The sequence below is a fragment of the Ochotona curzoniae genome, unplaced genomic scaffold (genome assembly GCF_017591425.1).
Source record: "Ochotona curzoniae isolate NIBS_2020 unplaced genomic scaffold, NIBS_Ocur_1.0 contig_3819, whole genome shotgun sequence".
Taxonomy (NCBI): domain Eukaryota; kingdom Metazoa; phylum Chordata; class Mammalia; order Lagomorpha; family Ochotonidae; genus Ochotona; species Ochotona curzoniae.
Window position 1 is genome coordinate 20,680,466 of NW_024466004.1, and position 21,244 is coordinate 20,701,709.

The following is a 21,244-nucleotide window of genomic DNA, read 5'->3' on the forward strand; positions in this document are numbered from 1 at the left end:
AAACTCTTAGAGTCCTAAAGAATTGTATAATTTCCCTTTTGTATTCAAATATCAAATCATAAAATACAGGCTGACCAAATGACACTACACGTACAAACACCATTTCTGAACCAATTTCCAAAGGTTCACCATGATTAGTCTTTGTAAGTAGTTATTGGTCCCAAACACTGAATGCTAACACATAGGAAATTACAATATAAAAAGCAGAAAATAATTATGTAGTTCAGATATGAAAGAAATAATTTCAAATAGAAACTGGCATTCATGCATACATACATACATACATACATATACATATATAGCTACAGCTACATATACACAGATTTAGTTTATTCTTTTGAGGAGAGGTGAGCTGTTTAATACTGAAACATTTTAAGAAATAATAACAATTCTTAAATTTACAGATTTTTACTTAGGATTGCTTCTGGTATAGGGATAAATGTAAAAATACATCAGAGAGATAACATCAAAGATTCAGTGATTATGATTAGGTTATATGAATAAAGAGAGAAAAGGGATCTAGCAAGGAAGCTAAAGAAAATCAGCTCTGACATATAGGAATATTCCATCTGGAATGCAGAATCAAGTTTATTTGATAGCACTCTATAAAATGGGTTATAGAGACAATGCATGTTCTCAAAGACACAGAGGCAATAACTGGTTTCTATGAGGCTAAAGTTAACCTAATATGTAGGAAGGTGGTCCTAGAATGTAACAAATCACAAAAATAATGACAAAAAGCAATCCAGGTGTGTTCATAAACATGATCATCTCATCAGTGTTACAGCTAAATTCCACTATGTAAAACAAATCAAATTAAATTTGTTACCTTTGCTTTATCTCTCATTGATCCTTTGCCCAGGATAGACATTTTAGCGCCTGTTTCTTCCTGTAGCCTCTTCAAGGAGTTTCCTCTGGGTCCAAGCAATTTCCCCACAAAATTGAACTACAAAACAAAATCAATAGGAAGTCTGTTTTAGAATTAGGGAGGATTTATGCCAAGAATAAGTGATGAATTGTGTAGTTTTACAATGTCATCATTGAAGAGATACATCTCTCACCCCTTCCTCAACACAGAACCATTTCAGATCTTTAATGTAAGATCCATATTAAAATGTACACCTGTGGGCCAAAAAGGTTGATACCAAAAAGAATTCCTATGAGCACATCATAATGAACTAGTGACTGAATCCCTGGCTTGCATGCGCCAGGATCCCATATGGGTGCCGGTTCATGTCCCAGCTGCCCCACTTCCCATCCAGCTTCCTGCTTGTGGCCTGGGAAAGCAGTGAAGGATGGTCCAAAGCCTTGGGACCCTGAGCTGCATGGTTCCTGGTTTCAGATCGGCTCCTGGTTTCAGATCAGCTCAGCCCTGGTCATTGAGACCACATGGGATGTGAACCAGCAGATGGAAGATCTTTCACTCTGTATCTCCTCGCTGTAAACTTGGCTCTCCAGGAAAAATAAATACATATTTTTTGAAGATTTATTTTATTTTTATTGGAAAGGCAGATGTACAGAGAGGAGGAGAGAAAGTGAGGAAGATCTTCTATCCAATGATTCACTCCCCAAAAGGTTGCATTGGTTGCAGCTGAGCCAATCTGAAGCCAGGAGCCTGGAGCTTCCTCCTGGCCTCCCATGCGGGTGCAGGGTCCAAAGGCTTTGGCCTGTCCTCAACTACTTTCCCAGGCCACAAGCAGGGAGCTGGATAGGAAGCAGGGCCGCCTGGATTAGAACTGGAGCCCATATGGGATCCTGGCACATTCAAGGCTAGGACTTTAGCTACTAGGCCACAGTCTATCAATTTAAGACACACAGACTACCTGAAGTTATCACCTGGGATCAGGGACAGGGATGGCACAAAAAATGGGTTGTGGTGTGGAAAGAAAGAAATTGATTGTGAAACACAAAGCAGTTTCTCTTTTCAGGCGATAATAATCTTTGAAAATTAATTGTGAGGTTGATTTCACTTCTCTAAACAAACTAAAAACCATTGCATTTTATACTTAAAATTGATATATGATATGAAATATATTTCAATAAACCTAAAAAATATCTAATTACAATATTTAGAGTATATGATAAATAAATGTAAATAAAAACAAAAGGTTTCCTGCTAAGCATACTATAAAGTCAAGGGTATCAGTTCTTACCACATGTATGCAATACCGTACTGCAGTTGCATGTATAGGGAAAAAATGGAACAGTACAACAACATCCGCATTGTTTACTGATGAGCACACTGTCTAGACATGTGACATTGCAGTAAAATTTAAAGAGTACATTCTTTGATCAAGTAATGTTGAAAAATAAGATGTCCATATACAGAAAAACTTTTTTTTAAAGATTTATTTTATTTTTATTGGAAAGGCGGATATACAGAGAGGAGAGACAGAGAGGAAGAACTTCTGTCCGATGATTCACTCCCCAAGTGAGCGCAATGGTCGATGCTGTGCCGATCTGAAGCCAGGAGACTCTTCCGGGTCTCCCACAGGGGTGCAGGGTCCCAAAGCACTGGGCCGTCCTCAACTGCTTTCCCGGGCCACAGGCAGGGAGCTGGAAGGGAAGTGGGGCTGCTGGGATTAGAACCGGCGCCCATATGGGATCCCAGGCGTGCAAGGCGAGGACCTTAACCACTGCGCCATCGCACCGGGCACAACTTACTGTTTTTAAAAAGCAAGTACATGTATGCATAAGGAATATATAAGTTTTACCTACCTTGAGACAAACCTTGAGATTAATCACAAATAAAAATGTAAAAGATAAAATTATTAAATTGTATGAATAGCATATAAGAACTTTGCAAAACTGGTTCAGAAAAATATTACTTATTTAAGAAGGAAACAATAATTCTATACCTCTAAAAAACGCTGCTGATTCAAAGAACCATGAAGTATTAAGCAGACAACCATGACTAGAAAATACTCCTCATACATATGTCAGATACATAACTAGTTTTTAGAATCTGTGAAGAATTCCATTAAATCAATAATAAACAGGCCATATCTAGTTAAAGAATGACACCAATGTCAGTAAGCATGTCAGGTTAATAAGCATTGTTGGTGTTCGTAAAAGCAATTTTTTAGAGAAAGTTTTATTTTGTTTCTATGAAATGCAGAGTTTCAGGGAATAGGAGAGTTTTGGGAGGAGAAACAGATAAAGAGATTGTCCATTCACATCTTCCCTGGTCTAATAACTCTAAGGCCAGAGCTGGGCAAGGGCTCTGCGTAGCAGAAGCCAGTGCTGTTGGGCCATCACTCTCCACCTTCCCAGGAGCACTGGAAGGGAAGTGGATCAGTAACAGAGTAGCTCGAACTCTAACTGGCACCCGATATGGGAAACCAGTGTCCAAGTGGCAGCTTTTCCCTCTGCCACAATGATAGCCTCATGACAGGTTTAAATGAAAAGGCTATATAGCTACATTAGAAAGAACACTGGCATTTATTAATTAGGCTAAAAAGAAGTCCACTATAACCTTACACTTTTATCCAAGAAAAATACCATACCTACACAAATTTAATGCCATAATATTCATGACTCTTTTTTCTACAATGACAATTAATTAATTATGTCCCATCATCCAATATGGCAGACACCTATTGAGCAGTAAGTATACTATTTAAGGTAAATTTGGCATAAATGTATCTAAAATATTTTCACAAAGAAAATCTAGTGATTTAATTGGCTAAACTAGATAGAAGTAAATCGAGGTTCATCATTGCAGAATGGACAGACAAGTCTATACATAAGCAGATATGAGCTAGTCACTAACTGATACCATGACAGGGATTTATTTTTCAAACATTTGAACGAAACAACTCAGGTATCAAAGAGTACATCATGCTCCGTTTCATTATCACAAAGTTTTAATTGTAACATTAACCTGTTACTAGAACCCATAATCTTGGTTGCATGTTGACCACAGAAGGCTAAATTTGGATTGACTGGAAAACAGCATAAGGGAACAACTGATTAATGAAATTGCTCTATAGTTTGTTCTGGAAACTTACCAAGCTGCACTCTAAAGATCAGTGTATTTCATAGATAGAATGTCAAGAAAATAAGTTGGGGTGAGGGCTGGTATGCTGGTATACCAGGCTAATCCCCCACTTGTATAAGCATCCAATATAGGCACTAGTGTGTGTCTAGCTCTCCGCTATGCCCTGGGAAAGCAGCAGAGGATGGCCCAAGTCCTTAGAAACCTGTGCTTTCATGGGAGACCAGGAAGAGGCTCTTGACTTTGGATTCAGAGCTCTGCTCTGACCACTGCAACCATCTGGGGAATGAAGGAGTGGACTAAAGATTCTCTCTCTCTCTCCTTCTCTTTGAAATCTGTCTTTCAAAAAAAGTAAGAAAAATTAAAGAAAAGGAAACTAGGTGTCTAAAAATATAAATCTTTTTTCAGATAACAGCACAATGAAATGCACAGTAAAGAACTACCAGTCTTAAGACTATACAGAAGAATCAGATTTCCAGGAAATGTGTCACTGCAATTTATGCAGACCATTTAAAAAAATAAAATGGAAAATGTATTCCTTTACTCACTGTGCCCAACATGAATAACTTTTATAGTACAATAAATTAAAACAGGAAATTTGCAGACTGAAACAACTGAGGTAAAACAGCTAAACCAACCACCTCAACAAAAGAATATCACAAGTGAGAAACCTCAGTATCAAAATCTCAACCATTTGCTCATGGCTCATTGCTACTTAGAAATCATGTGAGCTTGCAAGTCAAACAGCCCATGAGCCCTTTAGCACCAATGGGCTCCAATTCTCATGAATCAAGGCCCAACTCCGGTTATCTCACAGGTGGCTCCAAGTAATCAAGTAGGTGGTTACATTTATTGCTGGACCAGAAAAGAGCCAGGCATGGACTATCCAGCTGAGATAGGTAGGGAATGTGTGGTATTTCCCCTCACCTTCCAGGCTATTGTGAATTGCCCCTTTCCAAGCTATTGTGGACTTCCCCTATAAAAACCCTGTGAATGTGCTATTCGGGGTTGCATTCAGGTACAGGGTGTTGGTCCCTGCGTGTCAGTCAGTCTGCTGCCTGCTCTCAACCAAGAGCCCAAGTCTGAACATGGTGAGTTTGAATACACCATGCTTGTGCACTTACATCAACTTCAGACTTCTGGTGATTTCTGGGAATCTCAAAATCTGGGCACAACAATGTGGACTGGAGCAATGGCTAATTTTAATTTATAAACCAATGAAGGGGCTAGTATCTCACTTGAATAAAATGATTTGGTAAAATTTTTTTAAAAATTGTTGTGTAAGAGTTATCTAAAAAAATAAGGAAAACTTTCTGAATAAATAGGAGGTTTATAATTAAAATCAATAAGAATACTTGAGATCATGAAAAAAAATAGTAAGACACAGGTATAGATGTTCATTATTAATATTCTGTTCAGTAGCAATGATTAAAATTCCTGAATGATAAAATAAATGCTATAAATATCACAAAGTAACAAAAATTCTCTACTTTCATAATTACATACACAGATATAGTTGCAGAAAAATTGGTATAATTAGCAGGAAAGCTTAGCAAAATGCCTTTTTGAAAAGTCAATATGAAAATAAATTGTATGTTTGTATATTAACAACACATAATTGGAAAATATTTTTTAGAAGAAATGCCATTTATATGGCAATATAAAACAGATCTAGAAAAAATTAGCTATGTCAGCTCAGAACATTTAAATAAAATAATTAAGAAATTAAGCTCAAACCACTGTGGAAATATAAATAGATTATGTTCAGAATGGAAAGACTTAGTATCATATAAACATCTGGCTCTCTAAATTTCACTTATAGAATCAAAGCAAGTCCAACCAAAATGACAATATTGTTTAGGCTAACTTAAAGGAGTGCTTCTAAAATTTATTCCAACAATACCCAAAACTTTGAGAAGCTAAAGGATAAGTTGAGGGCTGCTTCTGCCACAAAATAAAATTCATTGGAAAGTATTTTAATTATAACATGTGCTGCATGTAGTCCTGGGGCAAACCAATGGCACAACTTAACCCAAATAAAAAAGAGAATTCTGTGTATGTCAAAATGATATATGATCCAGGTTGTATTACAGATCACTGAGTCAGGCATACAGAACGGTTCCCCAGCAAAATCCATGCAGTAAAACTCAGTGATTAAATTAGTGATCTTGGGTTGTGGCCGATGTGCCTTATAAATGAAGGGGAGGCAGCATTGTCAGAGAAGCAGGCATGAAAACAAGAGCCCAGGCTGCAGTGACAGCTTTGAAGATGAAAAGCAGCAATGAGCCAAAGAACGCAGGCAGCTTTGATTAGATGGAAAAGTTCAGGGATAAGTTCTCTTATAGAATGTTAGAAGGAAATACAAGCCCACAAACACCTTGAATTTAGCCTCTTAAAAGCCATTTTCAAATTTCGGTCTCCATATTATAAGATAATCATTTGCCTTAGGCACTATGTTCAGGTGCATAGTAATTGTTACAGAAGCAATAGGAAAACTCTGGAAAGAAAGCACAAATATACAGCAAAATTGGCTATTCCACAGTAAGGAAAATGAAGTTCTTTCCTATATCATAATGACAGTAACCACCATGTTGAAATTTTAGCTGCATTACAGATTTCGTGGCAAACCTTCATGTTGCAGAAGAAAAATATATAACATATAGTACCTGCTTTTTTTTTAACAAGACAAAAATATGATAGTTATAAATAAAGTTAGGTTAACATTGAGAGTATCTGTTGATTAAAATAAATGTCACAAATTTGATGATTTACATTGAATGCTATTATACAATTAAAATGAGTTTAAAATCAATATACCATGGCATGGAAATAGTAAAATATGAATGGCAAAAGATGTATGAATTTTTAAACTTCAGTAGTATTTAACACACTTTGGTGATGAACAATGAAGTAAAAAATGAAGCATGGGCTCGAATGTGGAGCCATGGGTACCCATTCACCCTGAGCATGTGTCTACATCAATGCAACTCTTTTGGCACTATCTTAAGTCTGTAATGGTATACAACAAATATCTTAAAAATTCAATTCCTAGGAACATCTCCTAGAGAAATCTCAGGATATATGCAAGGTTATGCTAAGATTTAATGTTTGTCAGAAGAAAAGTAATTGGAAACAAATAATATTCAATTGATGAGAAATGTGCTAGCTACTCTATATCATTGCCAAGATTTTGGTCTTCTGTTTCCTAGATCTTTCCCAAGTATTCTGACGTTTCTGTTTTGTTGTTGTAGTAGTCTGTTAGTTTGTTTCAGGGGTTTGAGCAAGATGTTAAAGATACAAATTGGAGTCTATTAATCTTTCTAAGCTATGAGGGTCAGTCAGGGCTATACTACATATCCTTACATGTGTTCCCACACTATGGATTCAGGAGCCCACACTCTTGCAAAAAACTGGGAGAAAAAGTTATGCGTCTTGAGAAACTTAATAAACACACCAAACTCCCCTGCCTTGTAGTCACTGTGGGATTTGCTGAACTTCCTGGAGTTCTGGTTAAACTCTAATGACATGAGGCTTTTTGGTACAGGTTCTAACTGTCCATGAGTGATGATTTTTCAGAAGTCTCTTCTGTCTCCTTCATAATATACATAAACCATAAATTTGGCCTGTCTGAATCCTGACCGGTACCAATGAACAAGTAAATCATAATACTCATAGTGAAGCATTTTTTAGTAGTAAATATGAATTATGGTGATTTATATGTACTGAGTCTCTACATACATGCCACTGTTTTTACATAATCAAGAACAATACACAAACCATACTATTTTAATTACAAGCACATGAAAATGTGTATCTATTCCTTAAACAAAACAGAAAATAAACACAAAAATCAGGACTTAAGTTACTCTCTGCATAAGTCAAGCAAGGAATGAGGTCAAAGGCAAACCCCAATTAGTGTCAAAACAAATGAGAGTTTAGAATTTGGTTTAACTCACAGGTTCAAGGATATTCATTTTATTTTTCTTGTATACTCTACATGAATGCTAAACATAGTCTTTACTATTACATAACTCCCACAAGAAGCTAAATAGAATCATTTCAGGTGAGGAAAATTTAATGGGATTTTTCTTTAGCATGCTGCTCCAAAACTTTCTTCTTCCCTTATTGATGATACTGAGCAATCAAAGTCAGAAACAGCAGCGCACTCAAAGTGAAGTCTCCACCGGGACTGCTTGTGACTGTGAAGAGAGACAGCATTTCACACGATCCTGGTGGAGGACAAGCTGCTGACAGAATCAATACAAGGTCCCCACTCAGAATGCCATGCTGTTTGCCTGGATCTTCTGTGACACATTTCCCGGCATTTATGTTTCAGTACAGTCATTCTTATCTCTAACAATAGCCAATTGTTTAAAATCAGATTATCTAAAAGCTGTAGGAGAAAGACGTTTCTAGAATGTACATATTGAAATAAAACAGAAGGAAAGCATATGATCACACATTTAATTTTGTATATCTTACAGATTTCATACAGGTAAAGTATCTTTAGGAATAATGTTATATACAATATTTGAGGGTATGATTTCTAGCATTTTTTTCTAATGGGCGTGTATATATTTACAATCTGTAGATGAAGAAGCTGCGATTTGGGGATCATAAATATTTGTTTCTGAATTTAAGTTTCATTAATCCATCATTTGGAATAATCAGAAACTTTTTATTTTTTTAATGAAGGAGTGGATATTATTTCTGTTTGAGGTTTGACCTATCAGAAACAGAGATGAAACTTGTTATGTATTTTTTTGTTTTGCTTATTTTGAAATTCAAGATAAACTTTAAAAGCAGCTAACAAAACAGTTGTTCTGAAAATAAACTTTTTGCTCCTCTCTTTCACTATATTTTCAATCCATATTTTAACAAAGGCAATTCATAACAAATTAATTATCATTTCACTGGCAGTTATTGGTTCTAACCTTTTCTGTAAAGAAAATCTTTAAAAATTATTTAAACACTACAGAATATTACCTTCAGTACTTACCCATAATTTAATAGCAGGATAACATCTACAATCTTTCTAAAGACTTATTTATTTTTGTTGGAAATTCAGCTATACAGAGAGGAGCAGAGACAGAGAGAAAGATCTTCCATCCGATAATTCAGTCCCTTAGTGGCTGCAATGGCTAAAGCTAAGCCCATACGAAGCCAGAAGCCTGGAGTGTCTTCTGGGTCTCCCATGCAGGTACAGGATCTCAAGGGTTTGGGCTGTCCTCAACTACTTTCCCAGGCCACAAACAGCAAGTTGGATGGGAATCAGGGCAACTCGGATTACAACCGGTGCTTATATGGGATCCCAGCACATGCAAGGTGAGCATTTTAACCACTAGGCTACCATGCTGGGCCCAAGATTTTTTTTTGTTGTTGTTTTTTAGATAGAGCTGTATTTGCAGCACGTTAAACATCCTTAAATAAGTAAAAGTATTTTTCTTGTAAAAGTTTTTTAAAGATTACATTTCTGTTAAATTCATTCATATTTAAGTCATTGAAAAGTTGCTTTGTAACAACATGTATATTTAAAATGTCCATCATGCTGACAGCTGTCAATAACGCCTCTTTTTTTCTTTTTCTTTGAAAAATGGATCCACAGGGCCATGACTGAGCAGGGCTGGTTCTGTGGGCAGAGAAACAAGCATTGCCTTCTGCTTTCCGGAGTGTGCATTATCAGCAGTTGGAATGAGAACCTGAGGCAGGACTTGCACCAATACAGGATACAGGCATCTTAACCAGTGCCTTGGCCACTAAGTCAGACATGCTTTAGTGATTTATTTTTGGTCAATTTTTATAATTTAATTACTCTCACTTTCATATCTATTTGCAAGCACCGGGCCCATGTTGTGTATATCTGTACATAGAAGTGTAAGTTATGTTCAACTTTCTCAGTATCTCTTCCTGATGAAACTAACCTTATATCTATCATTTATTCATATTTGTGTTTTGCTTGCCTTAATATAGTGCAAACTCAGAGTATATTATAAGTGAAGTAAGAATATATAAAGATGTGGCAATGTCATTAGATGGTAAACTTTGGAAGATGCTAATGAAATACAGGCATTAATATACATTAAGTGGATATTTGTTTTAGAAGATCATGAAGAGAAGTGCAGGTTCCATGGTCTGACCATGGAGTGCGTGTGTCAAAGGTGAGCCTCCTCAGTGGCTTAGGCAGGGCAGTGAACAGAATATCCAGGTGCACATGGAGGATATGGTAGTACACTGGAACCTGCAGAGGACACCTGGTAGCACAACAGAGGACAGAACAAATTGATCAACTAACCTAGCCAAGTGTTGGCAGTGCAAATCTGGGCAAGTGGAGATGCTAAGGTGGACTATGTCAGCCAGAGGATTCTGAAGAGCTAACACTGTGCTTGGAATGGCGAGACTGGCAGCAATTCAGAAAAGTTGAACTACTGAAACCACTTGAGCTGTGCCCTCGGAGCATGCCAAACTTTGGGGACCCTGGGATGGTTGGGAGTGTGGGTGTGCCTCCTCCTTTTATCTCTCTACTTACCCCAGATACAGGAAGGGAAAAAGAGAATGTGGAAGAAATGGTCTTACTCACTTCCCTGTAGCCCTTGACTCTGTGAGTCCAATCAACTATGTAAATATCAAAATAAAAAAAAAACTTAAGTTCAGAGCACAGACATTTGGTGCTGAATTTTAAAAGAAGAAGAGGAAGAAGAGGAAGAAGAAGAAGAAGGTTAAGAAGAAGAAGAAGATTAATAAGAAGATCAATAGATCAAGTTGCTCTTGATAAAATGTGATGCTGGGTTTTATTCCAGGTGTTCAATGAGAGGCACTTATTGCTGGAGACTTAGTTTAAGCTCATATATTTAAATGAAGTTCTGGTTAAAGAATCTTGGCATCAACTGCTAAACTATGAGAGCTTTAAAGCATATACCTGGAGTATATAAGATTGCAGCTCCAGGGCTTTGTACGGTGAGCTTTACTTTCCTACCCCTGAGTCTTCCCATCTTCTCTTTTCCAGCTCCACTTTCTCTCGAGTCACAGCTAGAAGGCTATCCCCTGACTCAGGGCTTCTAGGCCATGAAACAACTACTCACTAGTGTAGCATCATGATCTCACTGGAAGCTCTCCCTTTATTACTTCTTTACCTGAACTGCATTACCACACACAGTAGGTGAGTAAAAGATTGGCTGTTGCCTCAGTTTCACTCAATGTCTTCATGACAGTCTTAATACTTGTCTATATACAGAGTAGGTGCTCTGGTGGTTAAATGGATATGATGGATGAGTAAGTAAGAGATACAATATGTAACAGGTAATTTCATACTAGGGCACAAATATAAATACCCGAAATGCACAGTGTTGAAGTCCTAAGTGTCTCCACCGATTAACAAGCACAACATTTATCTTTCTAAATGTCTTTGCAACATAAGGGATACAGCATTTAGCCATGTATTTGAAAACGCACATGTAACATCACTGCAATGCATTTTTTGTGTTTTTAGTAAAGTGACTTAACAAAAGTTGCTAAGAATACGTGCATGACAATTTGCTGGTAAAACATCCAGTTTTCAGAAGTTTTTACAATTCGCCCTGATCGTGTAGCACTTTGATATATTTTATTAATATTAACTGCCTAAGCATAAATTTTAAGTGATTGAGAAATTTAGAAAATTTTGACTGTGCTTCAAAGTTCTATGATCAAAATTATAAAAAATATACAATGTACAGAGAATGTGACAATATTTGTGGGTATATATATATCAGTGGTTTATATTATCAATGTTATGTCAAGGTGACCATAGCTGCACAGTTTTATTAGAGAATGAAAACATATTTATGATATTAAGCTATATAAAGTAATTCTTATTATATAAATAATCAATCTTATGACCCCAAATTATTATGACCTCAACTTTAGGTAACGGAAAAAGTTTTTGTGACTGTTACTCCAAAGATGAAACAGCTGATATTTGATTTTTAAAATAACTTATTTTAATCTATAGCTTAATCTCTATTATAGGAACTGGGAAATTATTTATGCCACATAAATTACAATGGAAATTTAAAGAAAATTTACTAAACTCATAAAAATTGTTTAGGAAATGTAATAACCATTGTGCAGTTAAATTTCAGCTTTCACAGAAGAGTTCTTAAAGTGCTTTGAAGCAAAATGGTATATTGCATACTTTAGAGAGAAAATCACCAGTGGTTGCATGTGCAACAAAAGGGAAATATTTTTTTTTGCATGTCATTGTTGGGAAACTTGCTAGAGAAAACAGCCAGTTTTATTTTTTACTGTCTTTTCAAGTCTTTGTCATTATTTCTTACTTCAAGGCAAACTGTATTCCCAGTTGACTTGGATAGAGATGACAGTGTGGCAAAACCTATTGTAATATTCATTTCAGTTTATGTGCTTTAAATAATAAGCTAGATACCAATAATAGTTCACCATGATTCAGAACTGTGTCTATTATTAATAAGGTAGGATGTCTGGGACTTCTCTGTGTTAGGAGATACATTTTGTTACATTTTTATTTTAGTATGCTATGATTTTGCCATTCTTGTTTTAAAGAGAAAGTGCTTCTTTCCATGAAGTGGTAATTTACAGATTAATATAGGGAACATTTTCATGAAAGCTCAAAATTGAAAAAAAAAAATTGCTTTTGGTGCCAGTGCTATGGTGAGGTGCAATAAGCTGATATCTGCAACTCTTGCATCCCAAATGAACAGTGGTTCACCTCTAATCCAGCTAGCTGCTAATGCATCCAGGAAAGCAGTGAAAGATAGTATAACTGTTCGGGGCTCTGATTCCCACATGGGAGATTAGGATGATGTTCTACCTTATTGACTACAGGCAGGCAAAGCTCTGTGCATTAAGGCCGTTTGAGGAATGAATCAGCAAATAAACTCTCTCTGTTCCTTCCTCTGTCACTGCCAATCGAAAGAAAGAAAGAAAGAAAGAAAGAAAGAAAGAAAGAAAGAAAGAAAGAAAGAAAGAAAGAAAGAAAGAAAGAAAGAAAGAAAGAAAGAAAAAAGAAAGAAAGAAGGAAAGAAGAGAGAAGGGAAAAGAAAAGAATGGTTTAAGTAAAATAATCAGCACTATATAAATCAGAAGTCCAATAGGCATCTATTATGTATGTAGCTCTATTGTATAGCCTGGGATCAAGTAATAACATTTATCAAAGACTTAAACATTGTTAAATAATAAATTTTTTAAAAAAATTCTAATTAATGCTATAAGCAGAGTTTCAATCATCATACAATATTTGAGGATGTTTTTAAATATATTATCTTCAGTTGATGAACTTCAAACAAGAAAAAAAAGAAATTTCACTGACAAAGTAAAATTGGAAACCTGTTTTGAATATTTGTTTCCATCTACTTCCCTCCGTAAATCATGAGAAATAAAGATCAAGTGTCATGAACACAGTGATCTAATTCAGGTTGACAAACTGATCTATACCCCATATACATGCTAAGAAGAATGAAGAGAGGACGGACATTATCCCAAGTTTGGAAATAAATTGAAATCCGTATCTTAGGAAGTACATGTAACAGATACGTGTATTCATGTACCTGTTACTCTTAGTTCTACAAATCAAATTTGTCACTACTAAAACTACATAAGAAAATCATGAAAAATTCACTGTGAGCAGACTTGCAGGCACGGAGGTACTGCAAGCTTATTATATTAGCCAAACCAAAAGAGAGCTATGAGTTGTAAAAATCTGCATTATTCTTGTTGAAAAAATCCTATATTTGTATTAAATAGTAACTTTAGATACAAGAATATAAAAAGCTGTGCAATAAATTTCTTACAGTCCTATAAAGGAGTTTTTCAACTACATGTATCAGGAAGAAGGCGCTCAGAGATTCAGAGAAAGTACAGAATTAATAGATAAGTCCATTTTCTTGCAAAAATATTAAAATTAATTTGGAGTCTTCCATAATATGCACTGTCCATGAACTTTATAAAGGCTTTGCTTGTATAAATAATTTCAAAATTTTTGAACAAGAACATCCATTTTTGAAGGTTACTTTATATGCTTACAGACATGTTTCATTAGGTATCCTTCTTCAAAATAAGACAAGAACATAATGACCAATATTTATTAAATCACAATGAAATTTCAAAACCATCCTAATGTCTATATTCATTATCTAAATTCTTTAGTAAAATTTATAGAGGTATTACTTTGCTGATAGGAAAGTATTTTTACCTTCTCTTCAAGCTGACATTGTTTGTATACTTTCCTTTTTGTTCTTAAAGAAATATTATTTATTGGAAAGGAAGATATACAAAGCAGAGAAAAGAAGTTAGCTTCCCTCTGCTGATTCACTCTGCAAATGTTTCCAATGGCCAGAGTTGAGCTGATCTGAAGTCAGGTACAAGGAGATTCTTACGAGTCTCCCATATGGATGCAAGGTCCCAAGGACATGGGGCATCATCCACTATTCCCAGGCCACAAGCAGGGAGCAGGATCAGAAGTGGAAAACCCGGATATGAACCAGCACCCATATGGGATGCCAGTGCTTCAGGTGCAGGATTAGCCATCTAAGCCACTGCACTGGTCCCTATACCTTCTTCACTATAGTCATCAATAACCACATTTCAGCATGTTCTATTTTCTCTTTGGACCCTGGTAAATATATTTATAAAAAAGAAATATGAAGTTCATATATTAAAATGAAATAAAGAAGTCTAAACATGGCTTTCATGAAATAGATGACCATGTGAGAAGTGTATACAGTTGTGCTACAATTTCAAAAATAATACCAAAATTGTCCCCTAGGATTAAAGAAGATATCATATGTTATCATATCTAGTTGGAGAGATACTGAAAGGTATTAGAGACTGAATATTTTGCCTCTTCTGAATATCACATTTAATTTTCTATTATACAGTATTAACAGATGAAACTTCTTGGCAGTGATTAAGTTTTGAATGCTCTACCTCTGTTTGTGAAATTAATGCTCAGAAAGGTTTTAGATGACAGCTTGTCATTCCTTCTCTTATGCCAATTGAATGGTGGGATGGGGAAGACAGAGGCAAAGAGATCAATCTCCCATCTGCTGGTTCAATCCTGACATGCACATAACAGCCCGACATAGGTCAAGATGAAATATGGAGCCCAAACCTCAACCAGAGTCTGCCACATGAGTGGTGCAAGGACCTAACCACTTGCACTATTATTTGATGACTTTCAGAGTGTGTGCATGGGCAAAAAGCTGTGATTGCACTAGAGCCAAAACCTCGCCCCAGCTATACTGATATGTGGAAACAACATCTTACGTGGTATGTCATGCACTCACACAAAGGATTTTTTCTATATTAAATACACTTGTAAACAGCAAATGTGCACTTTTTAGAAAACACTTGCCGTCAAAGAGAGCCCTTCAATAATAATTTACTAAAGCTAGTAGTGTAAAATGATGTGAAACTAGAATTGAGTAAGAAGAAAAAATATAATCAAGGACTCTGTTAATGCAGAGGAAACAGGCACCATCCAACACCAGAGAGATATATATTTGATAATAATACTTTTGTAAGAAATTTTTCAGGGAGAAAATGCTTTTCTATAAACAGCTCCATAACTAATCATGGAGAACTATTTTACTAAATCATTACTTTTTTCAAGCTATCTTATTTCCAGTGACTATGACTTTTTTATTTCCAAGATATAAATGCTCATAGGAAAAGAAAATATATGTGCATTTAAACTTATTCTTTTTGCTTTGGTTTCTGTGAATTAGATTTGACTATATAATATGGATACAGTATTATGAATAAATGGAAAACTGTTATCGTTGTTGGGAACAATTCAGGAAATTGCAAATTTGCAATAAATCAGAAATTCCAGGAGATACTTATCTGAAAATTTATACTGAAAACATTTTCATGATCAATGCTTATTAATAATTTATCATGAAAAAAGCAAATTTAAGAGGAAAGTGGGCCAATGTTGAACTCATTTCTTAAAGGGAAGTGATGCAATTCCAGGATGGGCTGGATCATTGCCCAATTTGATTTTCAGACTAAGAAAAATTGCTCAATAAGTCATTTCATTGTATTCAAAAGCATCCCCAGGCATGAATATGGATGAAACAAAAGAACCCTTACTAAAAAGACAAAGCAAATAGACCATGTATATATGTGCATACTAACTCAACTTTTTATATATCACAAGGAATTCCTAGAGGCATTGTCTATAAGAAGGTTTTTTTGCTTCTTTCCTTCTCAGTTGAGAAAAAGGAAATGAAAGAATGAGCATTAAAAATATGAGGGAAGTACACTGCTCTATGTATGTGTGTGTGTATATATATATATATATATATGTAAATACTTATCTTTTGACAGAACTGTTTCATATTCTTACATTAGCACATGTCTTGACAGTAGAGTACACGTGGCTCAATTCAGGCAATTGGAGTTCTTTTGTAGAATTAGTAGTTTTGAAAATTGAATTGTTCTGGAGTGACTACAATCTGGCACAAACACTAAACCTGAATTCAGAGCTAGGAGAAGCCATGCTTCCTGCCATGCGTAGGAAGCAGGTGTGTAGTGGAGGACAATTAAGCTGAAAGATACAGAATATAAAGATTAAAGATGAAGAGCTAACTCTCCTAAAGCTTGACTCCTGCTTATGGGACACTCTAGAGGGGCAGCTGATTCCCTTTCTATTGCACAATTCCAAAGTTCAAACTTCCCTTCAAGAATGCAGAATATTTCCTGAATGCAGCTTTAATTCCTATATTATCTTGATACTTAATGTTGAATGACTCACTTGCAATCAAAAGAATCCTGAGTAATAGGAACTGGGAAGTACACTATTTGCTACACAAATTCTTCTATTCTATAGATTTGTAATACAACATGTACCAACAAAGATCATATCAGGTTTTGCAAAATTTATTATGGCTTCACTGAAAATAGGAAAATAATAATGGATATCATCAAGAAAGATATAGAAAAATCAAAAGTAATCATAGCTCAAATATACAGAATTCACTTTCAATTTTCCAATGTTAGGGAAGGATACAAACCAAACATTTATTATTCCTTTTTTGCACTTCTCCAGCAAGTGCAAATGTCTCTTTAGCTAAATTAAACTACAAGGCGCAATCCTCAAGAGAGAACAGATAATATAGAATGCACAGTCTACCTGCTTACTTTTGGTATATATCTGCACAATGTTTGGCTGAAAAAGAGGAAGCAAATGAAAGAGGGGTTTGATGTCTCCCCATACTCACCCTTATTTTTTGGCATTTAGCTTCCAAGAACTAGAGGCTAGATACTAAATATAAAGAAAATTTTGAAAATTCAACATGACCCATGAGACCAGGGAGCTCTGATGACAAAGATCCACCTGAGTTAATGAGGTGGAATGAAAAGCAGCACAGAGGATCAGTAAATAGCTGAAGACATGGCAGCCTTCTATGGAACTCTGTGGAAGTTAGTGTTTTCCCCAAGAAACAAGAGGTAATGAAAATAAGCTGCAGATCTGAACTCAAGAATTTGATTCTGAACATATGGGAGAAATTGTTACATCCAACATATGTGTAAAATAACAAAAAGTAGAAGTAGCATTCACTTACATGTGTTTTTGGAAGCAACACAATTATTCCGAATTCATGATGAAGTTCAAAGAAAACATATGAAATTATTCATGCTGCATAACTCAAGATGAAAAATGTGTTCTCTGTAAATGTTCTTGATGAAATATTGCATGGATTGCTAATCAAGGAATCACATCTCTCAAAATCTGTATCCAGTGAGAATTTAACTCATTACTGAAATACAATTTTTAATGACAAATTACAATTATTTTCCTTCAAAAATTAGTGAGTTAGGAAATTCTAAATACTTATGTCACATGTAAGTTAATACTAGTGCCATAAAAATATCTATAAGAAAGCATTTAAATGTATACAAGTGAGGCAAAGCATCCAATATAAGAGTATTATAATTATAAGAGTATTATAATATTATAATATTCATACAAGATGGCAGACTAGGGTAAGCCTGGGTTTAAAAGGATAGGATGGAGTAGCTGAAGAAAGCAGAGAGAAATTAATCTCAGGCACTAGGAGGGGACTGGCTGATGGCAGTGGGACACCTGGAGACCTCTGGACATAGGAGAGCAGCAGAGACAGCAGAATGGCACTGTAATGAACAGAGACCCCAGCAGTGACTGGAGCTCCATCGGTGGCCAGATGGGAAGGGGAATTCACTGGGAACTCAGGAGGTAAACCGGTTATAGAAATGCAGGTCCTGCTGAATTGTTTAATCTGGCCATGAGCAGAAGTAGATTAGGAGAGCCCAAATGTTCGAGTATGAGAACAGGGTGGATTTCACAGGTCAGACTCCCCACCAGTGCCACATTGGGTGCCACTTTGAGTTCTGAGGCAAAGGCTCTGGGGAGGAACACTAGCGAGGTACACATGCAATAAGCCAGGGCAGAACTCACTTCCAGCTCAACCTATTGCACTGGTCTGTCTAGGAAAACAATACCACCTTGGCATCCCCCAGGTTCCAGACACAATAGGTCCCAGTTGCCTACAGAACTATTTTTCAGCCGGTTCTGGACAAAAATGAAAGGAAAACAATCCATATGATGGACACTATTGACAATTCTGTGATCTAGATCAAAATCACAGCTGCTGTGTCCCTAAGCCTGGGCATTGCTGGAACCGGGAAGGGAGAAAGGCCCATCATGAACAGCGAGGTCACAGGACATGATCACAGGGAGTAGAGTGGAGAAGTCGGAGCCAGGGATGCAGAGACTAGCAGGAGCTCAGCCTGGGATCCCAGGACTGAAACTCACCGGAGTGAGTGGCAACAGTGATGGCAAACAGAGAACTACACATGGAATGGGATCGATAAAGTTGCCTACAGACTTGTGAATGTCACAGCTCAAAAATCAGTCCTGTGGAGAAGAATCCACCAATTAGAGTTGTAATAGCCAGGAGCAAAAACAACAAACAAACAAAATAGGCATAGGCACAATGAATGACATCATTGATGCTTCCCTGTAAAGCGGCAAAGTCTATGTCAACCTCAGAGTTAACTGAGGATGACATTCAGGAAATGTCAGATAAAGAATTTTTAAGAATTTATTAGTTTGGGCCTGGCGGCGTGGCCTAGCAGCTAAAGTCCTCGCCTTGAACACACCAGGGCCACATATGGGCCCCGCTTCTAATCCCAGAAGCTCCACTTCCCATCTAGCTCCCTGCTTATGGCCTGGGAAAACAGTCTTGCTTTGGGATCCTGCATCCCTGTGGGAGAGCCTGAGGAGGAAGTTCTGGCTCCTGGCTCCAGACTGGCACAGCACCGGCTGTTGCATTCACTTGGGGAGTGAATCATATCTGACTTTGTAATAAAAATAAATAAATCTTTTAAAAAAAGAATGGATTAGTTTTTGAAGGTTAACCCATCACTGCAAGACATGGATAAACACCTCCTAGGCCAGGTGAATGATATGTCTGATGTATTTCTGGAATCTGTTGGCTAATATTTTGTTGAGGATTTTTGCACTTGTGTTCATTAGGGAGCTCAGTATGTAGTTCCCTTTCTCGGTTGTGCCTCTTCTTGGCTTTGGTATTCAGGTGACATGGGCTTCATAGAAAGAGTTTGGAAAGACTGCTTCTCTTTCAATTGTTTTGAATAGCCTGTGCAGGAGTGCAGTAAGTTCTTCTGGAAAAATTTAGTATAACTGAGCAGGGAAGCCACCTGACTAGGGCTTTCCTTCATGGGGAGGGGTTTAATGACTGATTCACTCTCCATCCTGGTTATTGCTCAATTTAGATGATTAATCATCTCATGATTCAGGTTTTGGTAGACTGTATGTGTCCAAAAATTTCCATTCTTCTGTGTCTTTTGATTTTTTTGATGTACAGATGATTATAAAAATTCTTGACTATTCTATGTATATCCAAGTTATCCACTATTATATTTCCTTTTTCATCTCTTATCATATCGATTTGTATCTTGCCCCACATTTTTTTCTTATCAGGCTAGTGGACAATCTATTTGTTGACAATGGGTCATCAAACTCAGTAGGTTAAGTATAGAAAAGAAAATTATCAACAAAGTGAAGCAACGACCAATAGGAGAAAATATTTACACATTATACAGCAGACACAGGACTAATCTCCAGAATTTACAAAGAGTTTTGGAAACTCAGTCACAGCAAAAGCAATCCACCTTGTGAAGAAATGGGTTAGGAAATGGAGGCATTTTTCAATAGAACAAATTTAAATGGCTTACAGTCATATGAAAAAATGGTCAGGCCCCCTAACTATCAGGGAAATACAAATAAAAACCATGCTGAGGTTCCATCTAACTCCAATGAAATTGTCCTACATTCAGAAATGTACTAACAATACCTGCCGACATGGATGTAAGGAGAAAGGTACTCTATTCCACTTCGGGGGTGGGGGGTTGTTAACTAGTACCGTCCTTAAGGAAGTAAACAAGCGGAGTGCTAGGACAACTGAAATTTATCTACCACATGACACAGCTATCTCACTCCTGGGAATATATCCAAAGGAAGTGAAATCTGCATATGAGAAAATGACCTGGGACCCTCTATTTATTGCACTACAATCTACAATGGTGAACATATGGGAAGAACCTGGATGCTTGTCTAAGTAGGAATGGATAAGAAACATCTATTCCATTGAATACTACTTAGTCATTGAAAAGAATACAATTCTACCATTTGCAACAAAATAGTTCCAAATAAAAACAATTATGCCCAGAGAAATAAGCCAGTCCCAAAGGACAAATATCATATGTTCTCTCTGAAATAAGGCAATCTTCATGCAAAATACAAAATAAGGGCCTGGCACAGTGGCCTAGTGGCTAAAGTCCTCGCCTTGAACACGCCAGGATCCCATATGGGCGCCGCTTCTAATCCTATCCAGCTCCACTTCCCATCCAGCTCCCTGCTTGTGGCCTGGGAAAGCAGTCGAGGATGGTCCAAATCTTTGGGACTCTGCATCCCCTTGGGAGACCTGAAAGAGGTTCCTGGTTCCCAGCTTTGGATCAGCGCAGCACCAGCCGTTGTGGTCACTTGGGCAGTGAATCATCGGATGGAAGATCTTCCTCTCTGTCTCTCCTCCTCTCTGTATATCTGACTTTGTACTAAAAATAAAATAAATCTTTAAAAAATAAAAACAAAATAAATAGGTAAACATGTAATATACATATATACATATATATGTGAATTGTATGATGGAAATGAGTACACCATGAGGCAGA

At 36.6% G+C, this 21,244-nt stretch overlaps 1 protein-coding gene across 2 annotated transcripts in view; it reads right to left on the minus strand.

The window, feature by feature from the left end:
• KHDRBS2 (KH RNA binding domain containing, signal transduction associated 2) overlaps positions 1 to 21,244 on the minus strand; it is a 449,395-nt gene that overhangs the window by 286,120 nt on the left and 142,031 nt on the right. For both annotated transcript variants that reach the window (XM_040983036.1, XM_040983037.1), the window contains exon 3: positions 830 to 946. In XM_040983036.1, coding sequence (XP_040838970.1) covers positions 830 to 946 — 117 coding nt within the window. The remainder of the gene's footprint in view (positions 1 to 829; positions 947 to 21,244) is intronic.